Below are 22,172 nucleotides of genomic sequence, written 5' to 3'. Positions count from 1 at the left end.
ATACGGTTGGCTTTCTGGGCTGCAAGCACACTGGCGGCGCATGTTAATTTTCTCATCGACCAACACCCCCAAGTCCTTCTCTGCAGGACTGCTCTAAATCTCTTCTCTGACAAACCTGTAGATGTGCCTGAGATTTCTCCAACCCAGGTGTAGGACCTTTCACTAGTCATGGTTAAACTTCATGAGCCTACCTCACAAGCATGTCAAGGTCCCTCTGAATGGCATTCCTTCCCTCTAGCGTATCAACAGAACCACACAGCTTGGTGTCATCGGCAAACTTGCTGAGGGCACACTCAATTCCATTGTCCATGTCAGTGACAGATATTAAACAAGACCGGTTCCAACACTGATCCCTGAGGGACACCACTCGTTACTGTTCTCCAGCCAGACATTGAACTGTTGACCACAGCTCTTTGAGTGTGACCATCCAGCCAGTTCTTTATCCACCGAGTGGTCCACCTATCAAATTGATGACACTCCAATTTAGAGACAAGGATGAGCTTGTAGCAGGTGATCCTTGGGTATTAACCAAGAGTCTTGTGCCCCCCTGCCCTCTAGGGCTATATCCCATGGAACCTTGCTAAGCAGGTTCCTGAAGAGCCCAAAGTCTGCTCTCTTGAAGTCCAGGGCAGTGAGCTTGCTGCATGCTCTTCTCACTGTCTTGAGGACCTCAAATTCGACCATCTCGTGATCACTGCATCCAAGACTTCCCTGGAGATTCACATTTCCAACGAGCCCTTCCCTGTTGGTGAGCATGAGGTCAAGCAGGGCACCTCTCCTCGTCGGCTCCTCTATTGCTTGCAGAAGGAAGTTGTCTTCCACACAATCGAGAAACCTCCTGGATTGCTTGTGCCAGGCCGTACTATTGCTCCAACAGATGTCAGGGTGGTTGAAGTCCCCCATGAGAACAAGGGCCTGCGAGTGTCAGGCTTTTCCTATTTGTCTGTAGAGTTCTTCATCCACAGGTTCCAGCCTATCCCTAACATAAAGGGCAACTCCCTCTCCCCACTACCAGGCCTGTCTTTTCTAAAAAGCCTGTAACCTTCCATTCCAACACTCCAGTCAAAGGAGCCATCCCACCATGTTTCTGTGATGCCTATTATATCATAGCCCCGTAGATGTGCACACATCTCTATTTCTTCTTGTTTGTTCCCCATGCTATGGGCATTTGTATAAAGGCATCTGAGCTGAGCTCCAAGTGAAGCCGGCTAGGTGGCTGGAGCGGCTAGAATATTACTACATTGCTCAGAGTATTTATTATAGGTGCTGGCAACTGACTGGGTGTGCTGGGATGGAATGATGCTCCCCTCCCCCAACACAACTAGTTTAAAGCATCCTTGACAAGTCTGGCAAGGCTCCCAGCAAAACCACTCTTCCCTTTCTTTATCAGTGCAGCTCCACCACACCCCAGTAGGCCTGGCCTACAAATTTGGGCCCCATGTCCAAGACACCCAAACCTTTGACTAGGACACCACCCTTTTAACCATTTATTAACCTGTCCAATCCTCCTAGCCTTTGGAAGGTCCTCTCCTGTGTCTTGGAGAATTGTCGAAAAGACTATCTGAGCTCCAGAACCCCTGACCACCTCTCCCAGAGCTCTGTAGTCCTTCTTTATACTCCTCAGGCTACTACTATCTATATCCCTAGCACCCACATGGATCACTAGAAGTGGGTAATAGTCCGTGGGTCTTACTAGAGCAGGCAGCCTGTCCACAACATCCCTGATCTGTGCCCCAGGTAGGCAACACACCTCCCTTGCAACCAGGTCAGGCCGACAGATGAGCACCTCTGTCCCTTTCAAGGCAGAGTCCCCTACTACTACAACCTGCCGCTTTTTCCTGGCGGCACCAGTAGAGATCTTCTGTACCAGTGTACCAGCCGACTGTTTCTGATGCAAGTGCATTTCCTCATCAGCCCCCTGCAGGACAGCAAAGCGGTTCTGGGTGGGTACAGCAGATTTAGGAGGAAGCCCCTTGCTTTTAATTGCTCTCTTCCTCTTTTTTTTTTGTTTTTTTGGTTTTTTTTTGTTACTAATTCCCTTATATTACAGTGTTGCCTGATTTGCAAGATTGATCTCCTTTCTACTACCCTAAGCATTGACTCTGTACAGCACAAATTGTTTTTGCAAGATATGTATTCCATAGCATTTTTACGGAAGTACCAGCTATTGAAAGTTCTTGTGAAACAAAGAAACCATCTAGTCATAACCTTACAGGCCTACTTGTACTAGACTCACATTGTAGAGCCTTTTGAGGCAATGCATATTCATACACATACTTTATTTTCTAAATTGCACTGTATTCATCCTGAATATAAACAGGTCATATATAGATGTTCATACACAAATACTTCTACATACACAAGCATATACCCACTCTTCACTCTCCACCACATATGAAGAATTAGCAGTTTGTGTTTCTTTCTCATCCAAAAACCTGCATTAAAGGTTATACTATTTTTATATTGTTGTTAGTTTAGGAAGCACATACTGTAAATATGTACATACAATAAGTAGCAATTAAACTCATTTGAAACTAATCAGAGTTTGATAAGGAGGGGAGAAAGAAGAAAAGAGAAAACCTTATTGTAATACCGTATTTTCTTCTGAAGCCAGTTATATTTGACAAAACATAGAGAATTCATATACACTAGCAGGTTCATCTTAAATCCCCCCCCCTTTTTTTAATGACAACTTCACTGTCTAGAGCCTTGGAAGAATAGGAAAGTTCTACTACTCAATTTTGTCGTTTATTCCTCAGCACAATTAAGGATTTCCAAATGAGAATTTCATGCAGTTTCACAAAATGGCTCTGCTTACCCATTAACATAATTTATATTTAGCACAAGCCCACAACCAGACAGATCACTAGACCAGACTGTTTCAGGGAAGAACAAACCACTCTGCCTCTTTACTAATGGTGCTGCCAAAATAGAGTGCGTGGCAGTAGCATGGGAAATGAAAACAACATAGAAAAGTGACATTTAAAAGATCCTGGTTGAACAAATTATGTTGTAAAACTACGAAAAAATCCAACCCACCTCCAAAAAAGGAGCAATCAGAAGAACATCCTTGGCTAAGCTCAAGAGTAGTAGAGTAGGACAAACTGTGTGCTCAAACAGATCACTTAAAAACTGAAATTAATTTGCCTATACAAAACAAACCTTTAGAAAAACAACTATCTGCACACTGCACCATGAGTTAAACTCTTCTCTTTACCCACCCCCTTGAAATCCAGCTTTGTACCTGCTGCTCCAGTGAAGAGCTGCAGGAAGCACCTGCTTGCTGCTTTTCTGGACTGAACACAGGCTGTTACTTGCAATGTATTCTAATTTCACCAAATGGGGGCTGTTTAAATCTCTCTCTGGACAGTGTAATGCTGTCCTGGGTTCGGCTATAACAGTTATTTTTCCTCCTTCCTAGCTGGTGCAGTGCAGTGTTTTTTACTTTAGTCTGAGAACAACACTGATAGCACACTGTTTTTAGTTGTTACTATGTAATACTTACCCCAATCAAGGACTTTTCTGAGTCTCATGCTCTGCTGCCAGTGAGCGGGAGGGGGGGGGGGGCACAAGCAAGCGGCTGCATGGTTTTTGAGTTACCAGCTGGACTTAAACCATGACCATTTTGCATCATGTTACTATGACCAGAACACTGAATAAAAAGCCACTTTTCATCCTGACACTGAACTCTGATCATTCATGCTGAAGCCATAGCAAACAGAAAACACTAGTACTGACTATCCCCCTTGTGTCATGGTTTAGAAAGATAGCGAAAATTAAGCATCTGCCTTGCTGATGCTTCTTTAGCCTCCTCCCTCTCTTCTAGTAGTTTGGCAAAGGGGAACATACAAATACTTCAAATTCATATACCTGTTCAAAGGCATCAGCTCCAGAACACACCCTGAAACAAATGGCCTTGGACCAAGTTCCCAGTTGTGAGGCACTTGTCATGGGAAGAGAATTTTGCATTCAACTAGTATGAAGCCCCTAAACAGTGAAAGCTTGCCAAGTATATCAGTATTGCTAAACTGACAAAGCTTCACACAACCATTTATTTTTACTATAGTTTTTAACTGGGGACAAGGACTTTCTTCATGTGTATCATTAAATGTTTACTATCTCAGGATTCCAATGTTTCTGTAGAAGTGAAAGCCATTGGAATTATTAATTTTGAAGCCATTAAGAACTCACTGACTTCAAAAGCATCTTTGAAACAAAAGAATACTGAACAGTGAGACAGGGTTTGCAGTAGCTGATGTGACCAAACTACATAAGTTGATAGAAAAAAAACAAAAGCATCTTGTATTTAGAACTGAAAACATTAAAAACACAACAGAACAAAGTTCAATTTAGAGGCACTTAATTTCAATGAAAATTCCTAAATCCAATCACATCCTCATTACATTAGGGGAGTGCTGTAACTGCACAGAAATTTGATCACTTCTGGAAATTTAAGCACAAGCTACCAACCACTACTGATTCTGCCTGCGGATGCAAAAAAAAACCACCAAAAAAAACCCCAAAACAACTTTTTTATGTGATTAAAGGAAGGAAAACAAACCTGGTTTTGGGTTTTTTTTGGTTTTTTTTGTTGGTGCCTTTATTTGGTTGTGTTAGTTTGGTTTTGTGTGTTGTGTTAGTTTGGTTTTGTGTGTTGTGTTTTGTTGGGTTTGGTTTTGTTTGTTTTTTTTAATTTTGTTTGGTTTTAATTGTTTTGGGTTTTTTTGTGGTTTTGTTTTTTAATTCGTTGCAGTGTTTTTGTGTTTTTTTTAAGAAGCGTAACAAAATAGTGATTACTCCCAAATTGTTAATGCACTAGCTATTTCCCCTTCAAAGTATCACCATCCTAATAGCCAGTGCCACATACAAACAAACCACTTCTACTCTTTTCAACAACCTTCCTTAATCATTCCTAGGCAAAGATATACCGCTTTGTTTTAAAAGTCTACAGAGAGACTTAGACTAGAGAATGTTTTTTACACCAAAAGCTGTATAAAGAACTGAATCTGATCATTTTCATATGCTGCCAGGCTTTGAGTGGATAAATGTTTCCAAAGCACTGGCACCTCTCTTTTGGGTAGGAGTGGGTGAAATAGTGCAAGATTCCCCTCCCCCACTGAAGCAGAATCTGGTCTCTATTAAAGGTGTTTCAGTTGTAATTCTACTGTCTGAAATATCCCAATTGTATACTGTTTTGCAGTTCTTAAAATAGTCTAACACTGATGAGATCCTATTCCAGGTCTGGCAATTCTGAGTTTTACTCTCCAAGCTTAGTAGGAAAGAAAAATTTTCAGTTTTAGTGATGATGAAAAGTATATAGCTACTGTATTGAAAAGATTATGCATGCTGAGGGCATCTTCATCTGTGTGTAGTGAAATATACATGAAAATTTCACTTCCCACACTTAGAACACACCTTTTCTAGATATGAAAACCTTCAAGTGTAACCAAAGATATTTCACCTACTGAAATTGCATAAACTGTACACAATCACTTTAGACTAATGTTTTTATAGCTGCCAGCAACACAACTATCAATACGGTACAAGCTGACCAAGCATGTAAGCATTGGAAAATTTGATATAAGCCATAAACACAACATGGGAACGTGAATTTCTGCATTACTTTCTATTGGGAATTCTGTATGATGATCATGAGCACCTTAAGCACTTACTGATTAAAGTTCATTTGACTCTGCCCAGACACTGCACTGAACACAACTAAAGTGAAAGTCAAGGAAACAATTGTTTGGAAATTTGATTCCTCCTTAGGAATGTATTGTAAGTCTATCTTAGCTCTTTCCCCTGCACTGCTTCAAAAGATCCCAATTTTTACACAGTCTTAAGATCCAGACTGCAAAAGATCATTCTAGATATACAGCCAGGACATCTTTCTCCAAACAAAAATGAAAAACTGAAATGTAAAAAACACCAATTACAGAACTGCAAGTAATTGAAGCAAAGATCTCTGTTATACATATTACACATGTACAGTAAAATAAAATCTAAAGTATGCATAACAATTTATTTCAATTATTAAAATCCTGTATTTGACGTAACAAATTTGAAGTAACTTTTGACAATCTTTCATTCTGCTTAAGCATATTTCAAGTCAGTAATTTTTCCTTTTCTTCCTTTCAGTAGGTGATCTACACCAGTGCTTTAGAGCTGGAACAGTGATTGCTGTTGTTTTAAGAGAAAATGTCTACTGGCAGCTAATAAAGATATTTAATAACAACTGCCTACTGCCTTATTAAAAGACAGAGTCTTTTCAGAAGTTATTGAATCCAGGTCCTGCAGCTGGCCAGGGATGTTGCTTTTTGCGTCTCAGTGTCACAAGTTCTGATGTCTGTCATGCTGCCCCAAATACCCAATACTACCTCAATCTCAATGTTAATTAAAAGGGGTTTTGCACATCCTAGCTGCAAAAAAGTTACTTCTACTCTTGAAGGAAAGAATAAGTCTCACAGAACTCCAGAAGTTATTTCAGGAAGCTTCATTCTTTTTTTAACCTTCAGCACTCAGTAATCACATCAGCTTCTCCATAATAACAGGAACGATGAAGAAGGGCACAGTAAAAGAAAACAAAAATCAAGAAAAGCTTGAAGTAAATCGAGGTCAAGGACATGGAGCAGGCTTGAAGTTCCTACTGTGTTGTTAGAAATAAGACAGGCTGTCACAGATCTCCATGAAGAGCTTTAAGTTAATTTCACCTTCCAGTTGAACTGAACTTACAAGGAGGTTCCAGCTCTGCTGTGACAAAGGCAGAAAACTTCAGGTAATCTCACTGTCACTCCAAAGATCCAGGGGCAGTGAGTCCTCCAAGGCAAGGATTTTACCTTTGCTACAGATGACATCTGACCTGGCCACATCAATGTTTGCAAGGAGAGGAACACCAGTCATCCATTCAAAGAGAGAGATAATACTCTCTGCATCTGCCTCTTTCCTCTCATTGTCAGGCTTACTGCCTTAAAATTGTACTTGGAAGGGAAAAAAAGCTTGTCTAATCTCAATTATCTATAAAGATGCCAGAAGAAAAGTAGTTTAGCAGTAACAATAATCAAGTTTTCTAAAAACCTGTCTGCCTTTGTCTCCAGTTCATATTGAAGTTCTAGCACGTCAGGTACAGCAGCACTCAATGGTGTTTTTGACTTAATTCACGCCACGATAGTCTGCTGTTAGTCTCCACTCTCCGTTAGACTTTCCGACTGGCCATATGGGGCTATTAAAGGGTGAGTGGGTCCTACTGAACACCCCCTGATTCTCCAGTCTACGGATCAGCTTATGGATGGTGTCCTGGATTTAGCAGTAGCAGTCAATTTTTCTCGGTCTTAGTAGCTGGTGCATCATTGTGTTTTGAATTTCAGCCTGGGAACAGAGCTGATAACACCGATGGTCTTTTAGATGTTGCTAAGTAATGTTTACTATGACCAAGGACATTGTGAGTCTCAGGCTCTGCCAGGGAGGAGGGGGGCCCGGGAGGAAGAAGAGACAGGACACCTGACCCCAGCTAGCCAAAGAGGTATTCCATACCACAGCATGTCATGCCTGGGGAAGTAACTGGGAATTCCCCGGAGGGGCTCGCTTTCTTCCGGGTCGAGCTCGTTTCGGTGGGTGATATCGTGTTCTCTTCCTTTGTTTTTTCTTTCATCATTATTGTTATTGGTGGTAGCGGTGGTGATTTGTGTTGTGCCTTGGTTGCTGGACTCTTCTTATCTCAGTCTGTGGGAATTGCATTCTTTTGATTCTCCTCCTCAGCCCTCCAGGAGTGAGGGGTAGGGGGGTGGGGGGGTGGGACGGAGACTGCAGTTGGGTTTTAAACCAGGACAGATGGGAACCAGGGAGTCTCGGTTGGCGCGATATTGACACCAGTAGACTATTGTGGTGGCGACTAGTACATGTTGTTCTTCAACCTTCATCAACAGAAGGATCCTCTGAGAGACCAGGTAAGGTGGACAGCTGCTCAATTTCGTCTGTCTCCAAAGCAGCAATAGCAAAAGCCCATTTGGTACTTCCCCTTTTGGAACTTTCAAGTACCCTCGCCTGAGGTAGTCTATCCTGAGGATTCATGGAGCCTCTGGACCAGACACAATGGGGTGCTTTTGCCACTTCCTCACAGTCAGACTGATTTCAGCCTCCAGTACAGTCAACTCTGGGGATCCTCCTGTCACTCCAGATATATAAATGGGTTCCACCCCTTGACAGTTTGATGACATCAGGGTACACTGTGCACCAGTATCTACTAGAGCCTTATACTTCTATGGGACTGATGTGCCAGACCATCTGATCGACACAGTCCAGTAAATCCAATAGTCCCCTACCTCTACCTGGCTGGAGGCAGGGCCCCTCTAATAGTCACCACATTGCTCAATTACATCTTGTTGACAGGGATTAGTCTTTATCACAGGAGCTAAAGAAAAATCAGCTCTTCCACTCCATCTGGGAACCTGCTCACTAGAGACTGAAGTCACATCATTCATGGGATGACCATCCTTGACCTTTGCTCTCCTCTTCAGTTCACACACCTGTCCCTCCAGAGCCGAGGTAGGTTTTCCATCCCACTTCCTCATGTCTTCTCCATGATCCCTCAATTAAAACCATAGGGTGGTGTGGAGACAATGTTCTCACAGGAGAATGGATATTTGGTACATGAGCTCTGAATAACTCCGAGCGATACAGCAAGGCCGTGGGAGGCCCAACGAAGCTTAAGCAAGCAAGAAAAGAAGAAGCTGGAGTTCACAAAGTGATGAGAACTGTAGACTGTTGGCAAGCGTTCGAGGTCAAGTTCTCACACCTGTGCTTAACCAATTATGTGTTAGTCACTAAGGGTCTTCAAGACATGTATCCAATCATGATATGCCAAATTGCTGTAGGTGTGTGTAACCAATAGTATATATGGAGTTAATGCTTTGCAATAAATGTCTTTTGGTCTGATCACACTCATCTCTGACTGAGTCCATTCCGCGGCAAATGGCGCATGAACAGGGACCCTCTATAAGTTCACATTGAAACGGAAGAGGGTGTGAATCGCTGGGCTGTGAAGGAATCAGCTGGAATCAATCTGGCTGGACCCAAGATGGGAAGGTCTCTTGTATGCCCTTATCAGGGGTATCGGGCAGAATGTGTCAGACCGTGTACTTGGGACCCCATATACAACTCCTTTTGATATAGTCTCTCTGTGATACTCATGTACTAGAAGTTGGTAAATATAAGTATGTCCATGTTTCTATCAACCCTTGCAAACCTTTATAGATATGGCTGGCAACTTCCTCCAACATAGGCTGGCCACCTGTGTCGGAATGAGTGTGCATTTTGGTCAGTATAAAAGCCCAAGCCTCATGCGATGTGAGGGAGGCAGAGCCTCTGCAGGGACGCCCGCTAAGGTTGGGCCTGCCACCTCGCACTGCAATGATGCTTCTCGGAGCTGGTTTCATGATAGTTTTTAAAGGGTCCTTGTGCCATGCTCTGCATGTGGGACTGTGTAGTGGGAACAATGACTGTCTGGATCTTGTGTTTCAAATATTGTAGTTGTGTGGAGTGTGCTTGTGGGATCCCATGCGTGTGTGTGTGTGTGATGAGGGCAGACAGTGTTCTGTATATTTTTTGTTGTCGGGTTCATGTAAAACTTTTTAATGCGTAGCAGTTTAACATTATGGGAAAGAAAGGCTTAATGCAAAAGTGCGGCAGATATTTGTTGCTGCTGCTGAGAAGGCAGACAACTGTAGCTGCTGCCGGTAGGCCGGTGTTTGTAGCTGTGCAAAGCAGGGTGAGCGACTCTGGAAAAAAAAAAAAAAAGGAGGGGAGAAGTTCATGGGAACTTCTGGGATCAGTTGATGGGCTGACACTGCCTTCTCCCCATAGGGACACCTATTGCTAAATAATTAACTAATTCTAGCTGTTATTAGTGACTGTAGTTTTGTTGTGTATTGCTTCAAGCTTGTTTTCCAGCCAGTGTACTATCAACAGCATGTAAGGGATTTGATTCAGTGACACTGTCAGCGTGGGTTCCTGAATAGGTTAGTTGAAACACCCTCCAATACAGTGGGCTGTCCAATACAGTTCCCACAGTGGGATGCAGACAGGCTAGTTGGACAGAAGGGTCTCGTCGTGTTTGGGACACTGACAGACTGATCAAATATAAAGGGTTCAAGGAAACCCCCCTTATAATGTTAAAATGTGGTCTGAGCCATAGGGGATAGGAAGTATTGCTTTTGATTCTGCTTGTGCGACAAAAAAAAGGGGGGGGGGTAGTGTAATGATGGAGCAAATCCCTTCGACTGTTAAAAATGTGCAGTCTATTTCTGCAGCTCCTTCACATTCCGTTTGCATCATAATGCTTCTGCTTTGAGGAATCACTTTAACCTGTCTATTTCTCAAGAACTGATAACCTTGGGAGAAAGGGGTATATTTGTGTCCTCCTACCTACAGATCCATGGCGGCTGCCTGCAAAGTTTGTCAAGCCTTCCCATGAGCGGGACAGATGAGTGGAAGAACTCGATGCATCAGCTACAGGAGCTGACCGTGAAATCCCCAAGCAGAATCAGATAGAGAGAAACGAATGACTGCAAAACATCACTTGGGGGCAACTGATATGTAACAGCTTGAATATGCATGCTTGTAAAGTAGCTATTATTAGAGGTTGTGATTTTGTGTATAAAACCACCTGTATGCCACATGTTATAAAGGTTCAAGTGACCTCAAATCAGACTAATCTTACTGAAATAAAGATACCTAGAGTAGTGGGTTGTTACGTTACACATGTCTAGCAGTGATAGAGCAGACACACCAAATTGTAAAAAACTTTTAGTAAAACTAAAAAGGGGTAGATGTGGAGACACTGTTCTCACAGGATAATGGATATTTGGTACATGAGCTCTGAATAACCCCAAGGGATACAGCAAGGCCGTGGGAGGCCTGAGGAAGCTTAAGCAAGCAAGATAACAGGAAGCTGGAGTTCACTGAGTGATGAGAACTGTGGACTGTTGGCAAGTGTTCGAGGTCAAGTTCTCACACCTGTGCTTAACCAATTATATGTTAGTCACTAAGGTTCTTCAAGACAAGTATCCACTCATGATATGCCAAATTGCTGTAGGTATGCGTAAGCAATAGTATATATGGAGTAAATGCTTTGCAATAAATGGCTTTTTGTCTGATCACATTGATCTCTGACTGAGTCCATTCCGCAGCAGGGTGGCACCTGGTGTATATGTCTCTCCCAAGCAGTAAGACACATCTTGTTAATGGCTGAGACGTGGGTTGGTACACGTGGGGAACTGGAGAGATTGGACAGATTAGAATCACAGAATTACAGAATAGTTAGGGTTGCAAAGGACCTTAAGATCATCTAGTTCCAACACCACTGCCATGGGCAGGGACACCTCACACTAAACCATATCACCCAAGGCTTCATCCAACATGATCTTGAACACCACCAGGGATGGAGCGTTCACAACCTCCCTGGGCAACCCATTCCAGTACCTCACCATCCTAACAATAAAGAATTTCTTCCTTATATCCAATCTAAACCTCTGCTGTTTAAGTTTCAACCCATTACCCCTTGTCCTATCACTACAGTCCCTAATGAAGAGTCCCTCACCAGCATCCCTGTAGGCCCCCTTCAGATACTGGAAGGCTGCTATGAGGTCTCCACGCAGCCTTCTCTTCCCCAGGCAGAACAGCCCCAACTTTCTCACCCTGTCTTCATATGGAGGAGCTCCAGTCCCCTGATCATCCTTGTGGCCCTCCTCTGGACTTGTTCTAACAGTTCCAAGTGCTTTTTAAGTTGAGGACACCAGAACTGCACACAATAACCCAAGTGAGGTCTCACGAGAGCAGAGAAGAGGGGCAGGATCACCTCCATTGACATGCTGGTCACGCTTCTTTTGATGCAGCCCAGAATACGGTTGGCTTTCTGGGCTGCGAGCACACTGGCGGCGCATGTTAATTTTCTCATCGACCAACACCCCCAAGTCCTTCTCTGCAGGACTGCTCTGAATCTCTTCTCTGACAAACCTGTAGATGTGCCTGAGATTTCTCCAACCCAGGTGTAGGACCTTACACTTGGCATGGTTAAATTTCATGAGGGTGGCATCAACCCACCTTACAGTGTGTCGAGGTCCCCCTAGATGGCATTCCTTCCCTCCAGCGTATCAACCGAACCACAGATCTTGGTGTCATCGGCAAATTTGCTGAGGGCACACTCAATCCCACTGTCCATGTCACCGACAAAGATGTTAAACAAGACCGGTCCCAACACCTGTCCCTGAAGGACACCACTCGTTACTGGTATCCAGATTGGTCAGGTAGGATTTTCCCCTAATGAAGCCATGCTGGCTGTCACCAAGCACCGTATTCTTCTCCATGTGCCCGAGCATGCCTTCCAGGAGAATCTGCTCCAAGGGTTTTCCAGGCACAGAGGTGAGACAAACTGGTCTGTAATTCCTCGGGTCATCCATTTTCCCCTTCTTGAAAATGGGGGTTATAATTTCCTTTTTCCAGTCATCAGGAACTTCACCTGTCTGCCATGATTTTTCAAATATGATGGCCAGTGGCTTTACAACTTCATCTGCCAGCTCCTTCAGGACCCGCAGATGGATTTCATCAGGGCCCATGGACTTGTGTACATTCAGGTTCTTAAGATGGTCTTGAACCAGATCCTCTCGTACAGTGGGCCCAAGGTTTAGGTTTTCTCAGTCCCTGCATCTGCCTTCCAAGACTTGGGTGGTGCAGCCAGAGCCTTTGCCAGTGAAGACCGAGGCAAAGAAGACATTCAGAACCTCAGCCTTCTCCAAATCCAGGGTAGCCAGTTCTCCCGAAAGCTTCCGGAGGGAGCCTACATTGTCCTTAGTCTGTTTTTTAGCCACTACATACCTATAAAATCCCTTCGTATTATCTTTAACATCCCTTGCCAAGTTTAGCTCCGATTGGGCCTTAGCTTTCCTAACTTGGTCCCTAACTATCCGGACAGCATCCCTGTATTCATCCCAGGCCACCTGTCCTTGCTTCCACCTTTTATAAGCCTCTTTTTTCCTGTGAATTTTTCTCAGCAGCTCCTTATCCATCCAAGGAGATCTGGCCCTCCTGCTGCACTTCCTTCTAGTCGGGATGCAACACTCCTGAGCTTGTAGCAGGCGATCCTTGAGTATTAACCATGAGTCTTGTGCCCTCCTGCCCTCTAGGGCTATATCCCATGGTATCTTGCTAAGCAGGTTCCTAAAGAACCCAAAGTCTGCTGTCTTGAAGTCCAGGGCAGTGAGCTTACTGCACGCTCTTCTCACTGTCCTGAGGACCTCTAATTCGACCATCTCATGATCACTGCATCCAAGACTTCCCTGGAGAGTCACATTTCCCACGAGCCCTTCCCTGTTGGTGAGCACAAGGTCAAGCAGGGCACCTCTCCTCATCGGCTCCTCTATTGCTTGCAGAAGGAAGTTGTCTTCCACACAATCGAGAAACCTCCTGGACTGCTTGTGCCAGGCCGTACCATTGCTCCAACAGATGTCAGGGTGGTTGAAGGCCCCCATGAGAACAAGGGCCTGCAAGTGAGGTTTTTCCTATTTGTCTGTAGAGTTCTTCATCAACAGGTTCCTCTTGATCAGGCGGTCTGTAACATATCCCCACAGTAATGTGTCCCATCACCGATTTCCCTTAACCCTGAGCCACAAACTTCCTGTTAACTGATCACCTGTCCCCAGACACAGTTCCTTAGTCTCCAGCCTATCCCTAACATAAAGGGCAACTCCCCCTCCCCTCTACCAGGCCTGTCTTTTCTAAAAAGCCTGTAACCTTCCATTCCAACACTCCAGTCAAAGGAGCCATCCCACCATGTTTCTGTGATGCCTATTATATCATAGCCCCGTAGATGTGCACACATCTCTCATTTCTCTTGTTTGTTCCCCATGCTACGGGCATTTCCTCCTTTTGTTGTTTTGTTTTTGTTACTAATTCCCAGTTTCCTGGGTCAACAGCCTCCTTCTTTCCTCCATGAGTTAGAGGGGAAGCTTGAGGCCCCTGCACAGTCTGGGCCTGGAGCAAGCAATCCTACTTCCTATCAGCTTCCCTGACATCTTGCAGCTTAGTGATAGCATCTCGCAGCTCAGCCACTTGCTGCAGGAGGACCTCCATCAGGGAGCAGCGAGTGCAGCCCTGCCCATTCTACACCTTTCCCTCACCAGACCAGTGCAGGCACTCTCTACACTCCGAGCTCTGCACCGCAGCGTCCCCTCTTACTAGCTCTGTCTGGGTACTTATGCTGGCCGCCCTCAGAGCAGCCACGGCAGAGATTCCAGACCGCGCCCTGGTCATACGGCGAGCACTCACCATCCCACTCACCTGCCAGTGCAAACGGCCGCACAAACTGCCTCGACCCACTCTGTTCGCCACGCTCCTGGTCACCGCGCTCCCTGGGCAGAGTTTTAACCATTCACAGCTGGTGCCACTCCTCCTGGCTCCGCCCCCGGTGAGTCAGCTCCTCACGGGAAATGAGCTGCTGGCTCTTGGGCAAGTCCTGTCGAGGACTTGAGGCTCCCTCCTCAGTGGCTCTTGTCACTCTGAGGTGAGGCTCCTGGATGCTGATCTCCCCCCGCTCCACTCCGGTGAAGTTAGAGTAGCTACATTGTCGGTTGCTTTGCCATCAGATCCAGAGACATTTTTTTTCCCATTGAAGGTGCTGGATAGTGTAGAATATAGCTTTGTAAGCACAAGCCAAGCCCCAGCATGTTGCCATGATTTGTCTCGCTCTGGTATGACCAAGATGACAACACTCCTCATTTAAGTGTGTTACTAATTTTTCTGGATTTTGCACTTGTTCAGTGGTGAAGTTCCAAAGCATGGGAGGGGCTCACTGGCCTATATACTTGCCCATACTATCCCACGCACCCTGCCCCTCATGACTGTCCAGCCTCAAGGAAAATCTCTTGGTCCTCCTATATCGTTATCTAATCCTAGACAAGGCCCAAATCCTACCCTGCTTAACTTCTGAGATCAGACAAAATGATGGTGGGTAAAACACACTCTGTATGCATGCCAACATGGTGACCCCCATCACAATCAGCAGGCAGGACTCACGGGTACTCAAAGGCCATTAAAAACGTTCAGAACTCTCAAATGATACAGTAAATGTTCTTGTGGGGGAGCTGGGAAGTTAAGGGAATGTCTCCTTTGACAGACTGACCACCCAAGTAGGGGAAAAAAGATGTGTAATTGCTAAACATTTCTGTTATATACCTCTCAAATATAGAGGTGGTGACCACAATGGGAATGCAAGCCACATCAGGTTCATAGAATCATTGAATCATAGAACAGTTAGGGTTGGAAAGGACCCTAAGATCATCTAGCTCCAACACTCCTGCCATGGGCAGGGACACCTCACACTAAACCATATCACCCAAGGCTTCATCCAACCTGGCCTTGAACACTGCCAGGGATGGAGCGTTCACAACCTCCCTGGGCAACCCATTCCAGTACCTCACCATCCTAACAGTAAAGAATTTCTTCCTTATATCCGATCTAAACCTCTGCTGTTTAAGTTTCAACCCATTACCCCTTGTCCTATCACTACAGTCCCTAATGAAGAGTCCCTCACCAGCATCCCTGTAGGCCCCCTTCAGATACTGGAAGGCTGCTATGAGGTCTCCACGCAGCCTTCTCTTCTCCAGGCTGAACAGCCCCAACTTTCTCAGCCTGTCTTCATATGGGAGGTGCTCCAGTCCCCTGATCATTCTCGTGGCCCTCCTCTGGACTTGAGTCTATTGTATTACAAGTCATTACCATAAAGTACAGTGAAACAAGAACCTTAGCCCAAGGCCCCCAGTCAGTAAACACTAACACAGCAAATACCGGCTGTAAGGTATTGTCGTGGTTTAAACCAAGTCCCCCAACTCCCGGAGAGTTAGGAAGGAGAATCCAAAGAATGTAGCCCCCACGGATTGAGATAAGAACGGTTTAATTGCTAAGGCATAACACAAAACCCCTACTGCCATTTACTACTACAAATAATAATGGTACAGCAAACAGCAAGTGAAAAGAATACAACACCCCACCAGCCACCGACCCATAACTCACTCCACCCTGCCTGGCCGAGCACCATGTGGTCCCTCCTCCATTTTCCTCTCCCCCTCCAGCTTTCTCTTTTCCAGTATGCATCCTGGGCATCACGTGCTATGGTATGGAATACCTCATTGCCTAGCCTGGGTCAGGTGTCCTGTCTCTCCTTCCTCCCGGACTCCCCTCCTCCACCTGGCTGGAAAAAACCTTGAACAAAAACACTCTCAAAACATGCTCAAACCATGACAGGTATGACATGCTAAAATTCTGAGATCAAGAGCAACAACTCTGAGAGCCAATGAATCAGCATTGTGATGAGTGACTATTAATACAAAACAATGAATGCTTATCACAAATACGATTAGACACACTCTGGTCAGATCTGTTGTTATCTCAACCCTTCATGCCCCATATTGTGCACCACAAAGAACTGGTGTGGTTTAAGGCCAGCTGGCAATGCAGAAAATCACACAGCCATCAGCTCACTCTCTCCTCTTCCTCCCCCTGCTTCCGAAGGAATGGGGAGGAGAATCGAAAAAATTTAACTCCCACGGGTCAAGATAAGAACAGTCCATTAACTAAGGTATAACACAAACCACTACTGCTACCACCAATAATAATAATGATAAGGCAAATAACAAGGGAAGAGAATACAACTGCTCACCACCCGCTGACTGATACCCAGCCCAACCCGAGCCGTGATCTAGCCCTTCCAGGTAACTGCCTCCAGTTTATATACTGGCCATGACATGCTGTGGTATGGGATACCTCTTTGGTTTGTTTGGGTCTGGTGTCCTGTCTCTGGTTCCTCCCGACTTCCTGTCCTCCCTAGCAGAGCACGAGACTGAGAAAGTCCTTGGTCAGAGGAAACATTACTGAGCAGCAACTAAAAACATCGATGTTATCAGTGCTGTTCCCAGGCTGAAAGTCAAAATCACAGCACTGCATCAGCTACTAAGGAGAAAAATGACTGCTACTGCTGAACCCAGGACAGAAGGATAAAACCTGAGAATTCTTATCACAACTTCAAAACCTTCAAATTCATTTTAAGAGTTAAAAAAATGCATCTTGCATTTTTTATTCAACAACAAACAGCAAACACAACATCATACAGAGACAAATAAATGGAAACAATTCTAAAGTTTTTGTAAAGTACTAACCAGTTACTGACATCAGCTGTGAAGCCCTCACCTCCATTTCCTCACGATGAGACCTGTCTCTATCCTCAAATTCACGGGTTCGCCGCCGAGCTTCTTCAAAGGCTTGTTGTGCCAGTGCATCTTCCTGCTAACAAACCAAAGTGATACAAGACACTACCCTTGTTTCTATCAGATCACATTTCTTTTGAATATTAGGGATCACTTGACATCAAAGACAAAAATGTTCTACAGAATCTGCTAGAACACAAGCGAGCTCCTTCAAATGCCAATGGGGAGGGAAGGGAGGGGGGTGGGGAGGATGGGACAACGGGGGGGGGGGGGGGGGGGGCAGGACCGGGAAAAGAAGAGAACAAATGGTAAAACCCTATTCATCCTCCCCCATATGTAATGAAAAAAAGACTTAAAAACCAACCACCCTAAAGTAAACTGCTAAAATAGACCAGTTCAATTGTTACAAGTTAGACATAGCTTTTCAAATACGTCAAGATGTACTAATCCATAGCATAGTGTTAAATCGTCCAGAAAGTTGTAAACTACAGATGATTCCTACCCCTAATATTTTTATGTAATTTAAAACAGTAGTTTAACTACAATCACTTATTTCTGAACTTCTATGCTGTAAGTTTTCTTTGGAATTTGTACTCAAAGCGCAGGCAGGAAACAAGCACATTAGAATGCGTGATCACTACCTGTGTTTCCTTCCAGAACAAGAATGTCTAAGGCATAGTAGCTGTGGGCAGACTGTCTTACCTGTGCTCTCTCTTCATCAAATTCCAGGCAGCCCATACCATCCAGTCTCTGAAGATCTATCCAGCCTTTCCAGATTACACAAACACCATTAAGAATCATAGGTGCCTTCAAGTACACCTGAAACAAAAGCAAAATACATGCTATGAAGCTGAAAGCATTTATACACATGCCTGCACAGTGACAATACTGATGCAGGAAGCTTCTATATATATTCTCAGAACTTCCAAGCCAGCTGGTAACACGAGACTCCACTTAGCTTCTCTTGCCTCCTTTCCAAGAATTCATTTTAACTGAGTAATGTAACGTTTGCCTACTGCACTGGATGGAATAAATTTGTGTTCTCATTTTATGAACTGGCACACACTAGGATTTGGTTAAAATTCTGTTAGTGCTTTCAGTTAAAGTAACTTTTTCTTGTCGGCTTTCCCTTGTGTTGCAAAGAAAACAGCATAGAATCCTTTATGGCACATTCAAATGGTTAAACCAACACATGCTTTCCAACTCTCAAGCAGCACTGGATTTTACCCCAATACACAAGCTCTTTCAACAAAGAACAAGCACCAGTTTCAGTCCTCCTCAGATTTACCAACTAGTCAGAGTTTGGTAAAATATACTATACATACACACACCATGCTAAGATTAGGCTTCCCGTATCTACCCTAGCATTTGTGAAAATGCTTTTTAAAAGAAGCACCACCTACAGCATCAATATGCCTTAAGTAGCAACCCAGCTAGGTAGGGGAATTTTCACACAGCATCTCCTCCAATAGTTCTAAATTCATCCTATAGCAAAACCTCAAAGCATAACTAATGTTTAGCACTGTGGTGCATTTCAAAGCGCCCCAAGTGTGCCAACTTGCTCTGTTCCACACTCATCAGCTAAGGTCATTCAAGCAGAAAAAGCAAAGACTTAGTAGAGCCATAGGAGATAGGTAAGCCTTCCTTACACTAAGGCTGTCATAGTAAAATTAAATACTGAACAACATGCAAGGCAGTCCATGAGTGGAAAGGAACAAATAAAACCAAGTGACAAGCAAGTAATGTTATTTGAAAAAGAAAATACAGATTTTAATCTCCAAGCTTGATTTTTACAACTTATCACACTTCAGTATGAAGTGACATACTCTACAGAGATTTTAATTAGTACAACATGCAGTACCTTAATACTGAAGAAATAATATTAGCTCAAGCATATCTTCTTTCTATCAGCATTCCTACTGTAGGGTCTCCACTGAGAAGTGCAGAGCAGTTTTCTGTCCTGTATTCACAGACTAGCTATGCATGTCATCACACCTATGTCTTCTTGGTTGAAAAAGTGATGGATCCCCTTCCCTCCTACCATCAGACAGAAGGAGAGAACTTAAGGGACAAGGTTGTATGGAGGGAGGTCCCTCCTCAGAGAGGTAAGCAAAAACCCTCGCAATCCCTTCCTTCCTCCCAGTTGCCCTTGAATAACAGGTATGAGGTCTTGGAACTACAGAGCCAGGTAAATGGAGATGGAGAGGTACATCTATCTAGTGAGTCACCTAGGGCTTGTCACTCACCCCCATGCCTTAGAACTTCCCCAACCAAGAAGAGTAACTCTGGAGGGTGACTCCCTTCTGAGAGGAACAGAAGGGCCCATTTGTCAATCAGATCCATGCCACAGGGAAGTCTGCTGCCTACCTGGGGCTCAGATTAGAGATGTTAAAAAGAAACTCTCTGGTCTGGTGCAGCCCTCTGACTACTATCCGCTGCTGGTTTTTCAGGTTGGCAGTGATGAAATTATTGCAAGGAAGGAAAGGGCAATGAAGAGAGACTTTAGAGCCCTGGGATGGCTGGTTAAAGGGTCTGGAGCGCAAGTGGTGTTTGCCTCCATACCTGTTACAAGCAAGGGTGAAGAGATAAATAGGAAGAGTCTGCAGATTAATGTATGGCTACATGACTGGTGCCAAAGGCAGGGTTTTGGGTTGTTCAGTCATGGGCTGCTGTATGAGACACCTGGCTTGCTGGTGGCAGGTGGGATACACCAGTCCCAGAGGGAAAAAAGGGTTTTGGGGCAGGGGTTAGCAGGGCTTATTGACAGGGCTTTAAACTAGATATGAAGGGGGAAGGGGAGATAACTGGGCCTGTTAGGGACAAGCCCAAGAGAAACATGCTAGGGCTTGAAGGATGGCCGACTAGGGAGGACTATCAATCTATTGTTTCATTTGTGGGAAAGGATAGTTTAGAACCTGTCCCGCAGGGGAAAAAGGGTACTAGGACAAGAGTTAGCAGAGCTCACTCACAGAGCTTCAGGTTAGATTCAAAGTGTGAGGGGGTTGTAGCTATACTAGTGGGGCACTGTTCTACTATTAATGAAGACCAGAAGGCCTCCTGCCTCCCGAGAGTGCCATCAGCATGCTCTGCTCGCTCCTTGAAATGCCTGTACACCAATGCATGCAGTATGGGGAATAAACAGGAGAAGTTAAAAGTCTGTGTGCAGTCTAAAGGTTGTGATCTAGTGGCAATTACAGAGACATGGTGGGACAGCTCACATGACTGGAATGTGCTCATGGATGGCTATATCCTTTTTAGGAAAGATAGGTCAGCAAAGCGAGGTGGTGGAATCATCCTTTATGTGAGAGAGCGATTAGAATGTATTGAGTTCTGTCCGGGAGCAGATGAGGAGCAAGTGGATTGTCTGTGGGTACGAATTAAGGGACAGACTGGTATGGGTGATACAGTTGTGGGGGTCTATTATAGACCTCCTGATCAGGACGAAGGAGTTGATGAGGCTTTCTACAGGCAACTGGAAGTAGCCTCATGACTTCATGCCTTAGTCCTCATGGGGGATTTTAACTACCACGATATTTCCTGGAAGACTCACACAGACAATCATTCACAGTCTAGGAGGGTCCTCCAGTGGATTGATGATAACTTCTTAATGCAAATGGTGGACAATCCAACTAGAAGAGAAGCGCTGCTAGATTTAGTACTCACCAACACGGAGGGTCTGGTTGAAGTGGTGATGGTCAATGGCAGCCTTGGCTGCAGTGACCATGAGATAGCGGAGTTTAGGATCCTGTGTGGGAGGAATAGGACACCTAGCAAGGCCACAGTTCTGGATTTCTGAAGGGACAACTTTGGCCTCTTCAATCAACTGCTAAGGGAAGTCTCATGGAAAAGGGTACTAGGTGGTAAAGGGGCTCATGATAGTTGGTCAGCATTCAAGGACCACTTCTTCCAAGCTGTCGTGGTTTAAACTAAATCTGCACAGTTCCCCCTTTGTTTCCCCTCCCCTCCTCACCTTCCCACTCCCGGAGGGATGGGAAGGAGAGCTGGAGGAATACAACTCCCACGGATTGAGGTAAAATCAGTCCAGCAATCAAGGTATAACAGAAATAACTACTGGTACCAATAACAAATCAATGTTAGAGGAGACAGAGAGAGAGAATACGATACCACCCGCTGAAAAAGAGCCCAGCCCGGAAGAGCGAGAGAGCTCCCCCCTCCCCTCCTGGCCAGCTTCCAGTTGCCTCCCCGAGCCCAGCCCGGCGTGTTAACCCCTTCCCTCCCGGCCAGCTTCCAGTCCCCTCCCCGAGCAGGACGTGCTGTGGTATGGAATACCTCCCCGACTAGCCCAGACCAGGCGCCCCATCTCTCCCTCCTCCCTGGCAGAGCATGAGCTACTGCTGAACCCATGACACAAGCTCAGGATCAGAGAGTCCCAATGGGTAGGAAATCAAGTAAGGGATCTAGGAGACCAGCATGGTTAAACAAGGAGCTGCTGGGCAAACTCAAGTGGGAAAGGAGAATCTATGGATCATGGAAAGAGGGTCTGGCCACTCGGGAGGAATATAGAACAGTTGTTAGAGGATGTAGGGAGGCAATTAGGACAACTAAGGCCGCCTTGGAAATTAACCTTGCTAGTCGGGTTAATGACAATAGAAAGGGCTTCTTCAAATACATAGCGAATAAAACTAACACAACAGGCAATATAGGCCTACTGCTGAATGAGGTGGGTGCCCTGGAGATAGAGGATATAAAGAAGGCAGAGGTGCTAAATGCCTTCTTTGCCTCTGTCTTTACTCCTGCAGACTCTCCCTGGGGGTCCCAGATTCCTATAGCCCCAGGAGTCAAGACAAAGGAGGAGTTTGCTTTGGTAGATGAGGATTGGGTTAGGGATCAGCTATGCAATCTGGACATCTATAAATCGATGGGTCCAGATGGAAAACACTCACGGGTGCTGAGGGAGCTGGT

General features: G+C 44.9%; 1 protein-coding gene across 6 annotated transcripts in view; it reads right to left on the bottom strand.

Moving 5' to 3' along the window:
* The window catches only part of LOC117438021 (core-binding factor subunit beta-like), a 73,550-nt gene that overhangs the window by 15,462 nt on the left and 35,916 nt on the right, over window positions 1-22,172 (bottom strand). For 2 of the 6 annotated variants that reach the window (XM_034073374.1, XM_034073379.1), the window contains exons 4-5: window positions 17,952-18,068; window positions 17,233-17,328 (exon numbers count right to left, since the gene is read on the bottom strand). In XM_034073374.1, the coding sequence (XP_033929265.1) occupies window positions 17,233-17,328; window positions 17,952-18,068 (213 nt within the window). Of the gene's footprint in view, window positions 1-17,196; window positions 17,329-17,951; window positions 18,069-22,172 lie in introns of those variants that run through there. The other 4 variants (XM_034073376.1, XM_034073377.1, XM_034073375.1 and 1 more) reach the window with 4 other exon arrangements.

The sequence above is a fragment of the Melopsittacus undulatus genome, chromosome W (assembly GCF_012275295.1).
Source record: "Melopsittacus undulatus isolate bMelUnd1 chromosome W, bMelUnd1.mat.Z, whole genome shotgun sequence".
Taxonomy (NCBI): Eukaryota; Metazoa; Chordata; class Aves; order Psittaciformes; family Psittaculidae; genus Melopsittacus; species Melopsittacus undulatus.
The sequence above is the reverse complement of the archived record's forward strand: the minus strand, read 5'-3'. Positions and strand labels throughout refer to the sequence as shown.